We start from the raw sequence: 2,500 nt of genomic DNA on the forward strand, positions 1-2,500 counted from the left end.
ACTCTCAGGAAAGGTCTATGCAATGATGTTGAAAACAAGCCCCAAGAATTTGTAGATGTCAACTTTTCTTTCACGTACGTAATACATATCGCCTAGATTGTTTGCTCTAAATATACTAATTGCCAACTTGAATATTTCTTTTTTGGTGTGAGTCAAAGATCATGTTCCGTTACAGATTTATTCTAATTCTCTTTTGTTTTATTTGCAGGTAAGAATAAGTTATAGAGAATAATGCAAAATTGTCAACTAATAAGAAATTAATCAGGAACCAAATAACGAAGAATTATTGAAAAAATTGGCAGTACGGAACAATGTTGATTCCCAACCCTATTTTTTTAGAAACGATTATTATTTTTTATTAATATTAGTATCATTATCATTATTATTATTATTATTATTATTATTATTATTATTTTATTATTATTATTATTATTATTATTATTATTTATTATTATTATTGTTATTATTATTGTTATTATTATTATTATACTACTACTACTACTATACTACTACTACTACTACTACTACTACTACTACTACTACTACTACTACTACTACTACACTACTACTACTACTACTACTACTACTATACTACTACTACTACTACTTAACTACTACTACTACTACTACTACTAATACTACTACTACTACTACTACTACTACTACTACTACTACTAATACTACTACTAACTACTACTACTACTACTACTACTACTACTACTACTACTACTACTACTTACTATCTTACAGCCTTATTTTGAAGCGGAATATGAAGAAGAAGAAGATTGTCAACCTTGAGTAAGTGCAATGATGCAATATTTTATTGATATTTTTATTATTTCTTCAGCTGGAGTGCCTACTCACAACCTTTCAGCTTTGACACAGACATGGCATGTCCGATGCTCGGTGACAGCATTGCCAGGGAATCGTGGGACAATGCATTCTTCGAAAGGCTTCAAAGGTAAAGTTTTTTGGCAGATATTTTTTTTAAAAGAGAGAGAGAGAATGTTGACATCTGATTGGAGTTCACTGCTTCCTCTTGAAAGCTTGGTGGGAAAATGAGTGGATTGTTGTTGTCTCTTATATTCTGCAATATTAATGATCTTCTTCTGTTGTCCTGTGGCGTGCAAGGTGGCTGAGTGGTTAAGGCATTGCACTGTGACTCAGAAGGTCCTTTCATTCTTTATTTTTTTCTTGGAGCAAGATTATTTACCCTCAATTTACTCAAGTTGGATATGGGTGATTCCTGTTGATATTAGATGTTTGTTTGATGTAATCTCTATATTCCATTATGGAATGCCTCGTCAAGGGCATCTGCACTGAAGGGTGTATTTTTTAAATTGTTTTTTTTTCTGTTGTCCTGTAATGAAACTATCCAGTTTTGAATCATCTTTTTGTTTTAATTCATCACTAGATCATCATTATTTCTGGGACAGCTTGACTCAGCTGTATGGTTTTTGCTTCATATCTGAAAGGTACTGAGTTCAACTACCATCCGTGTTGTGTGGTCTTGAGTGAGTCACCTAGCCTTAGCTCACTTTTTGGCATTGCACTGCGACTGACGCCTGGGTTATTCCAGTCTTCCCTTGGAATAGATCCTAAAGAAAAAGTTCCCCTTAGGGATGAATAAAGGGAATTTATTATTATTTTATTATTATTTATTATTTTTGGGTGAACACAGAGATAGATTACTCTTGCTATGCTACTTTATGTTTTAGTGGTGTGACACTCAACTTGTAACTTGTAGGTCCTTGGTTCAGGTCCCATTGTGGGGAGTAGCATATTTGTACCCTTGTAAAAGACTCTTTGCTCACCTATGATAATAATAATAATAATAATAATAATAATAAATAATATATAATAGAATAATAATAATAATAATAATAATATAATAATGATAATAATAATAATTATAATAATAATTATAATACACCTATTCACAATATTTGTTGATAATCTTGTTGTTGTCGTTGCTGTACCCTGCAGAAACCATCAAACACACTATGAGCAATGGGGAGAACTGAGAGGGCGCTTGTGTGTTGATGGATACGAGGACAGAACATTATATCTTCAGTGTGTCAGAGACCACAGCTATGGTGAGTTATTCGATGTGTGTGGGTATATTTTTATTTTGATATTTGATTGATGATGACACAAATTACTTACTTAATTACTTTATCCTTTTAACTCCACCTGGAGCTTTGGGTGTCCATCGTTAACTTATAGCCTGACACTAGGACCTACAAAGACTTATAGTTTGGCGTCATTTTTTAGGTTTGTGTAGCGTCTAGTCAGTTGTCGTTAGTAGAGCTCAAGGAAACAAGTAGTCCCATTGGTTAAACGATTGAATACCACTCATGATTTGTTTTCTTTTGTGGCCAAAGACCTGTCTTTTGACGTCATTTTTTGGCCAGTGTCAGGCTATAAATTAACGATGGCTACTGTCCACTACGGACGTCCATCTGAAATAGTCTCTGCCTACCATCTTTGCCTCATCCCA

General features: G+C 33.4%; 1 protein-coding gene across 1 annotated transcript in view; it reads left to right on the forward strand.

Moving 5' to 3' along the window:
* Positions 1–2,500, forward strand: part of LOC144976613 (rifampicin phosphotransferase-like) — a 48,714-nt gene that overhangs the window by 4,429 nt on the left and 41,785 nt on the right. Inside the window, exons 4-6 of the mRNA XM_078920908.1 lie at positions 9–74; positions 848–961; positions 1,987–2,096. Of these exons, the coding sequence (XP_078777034.1) occupies positions 9–74; positions 848–961; positions 1,987–2,096 (290 nt within the window). The remainder of the gene's footprint in view (positions 1–8; positions 75–847; positions 962–1,986; positions 2,097–2,500) is intronic.

The sequence above is a fragment of the Berghia stephanieae genome, chromosome 7 (assembly GCF_034508935.2).
Source record: "Berghia stephanieae isolate SIO BIC M18660-M18661 chromosome 7, UCSD_Bste_1.3, whole genome shotgun sequence".
In the NCBI taxonomy this organism is placed as follows: domain Eukaryota; kingdom Metazoa; phylum Mollusca; class Gastropoda; order Nudibranchia; family Aeolidiidae; genus Berghia; species Berghia stephanieae.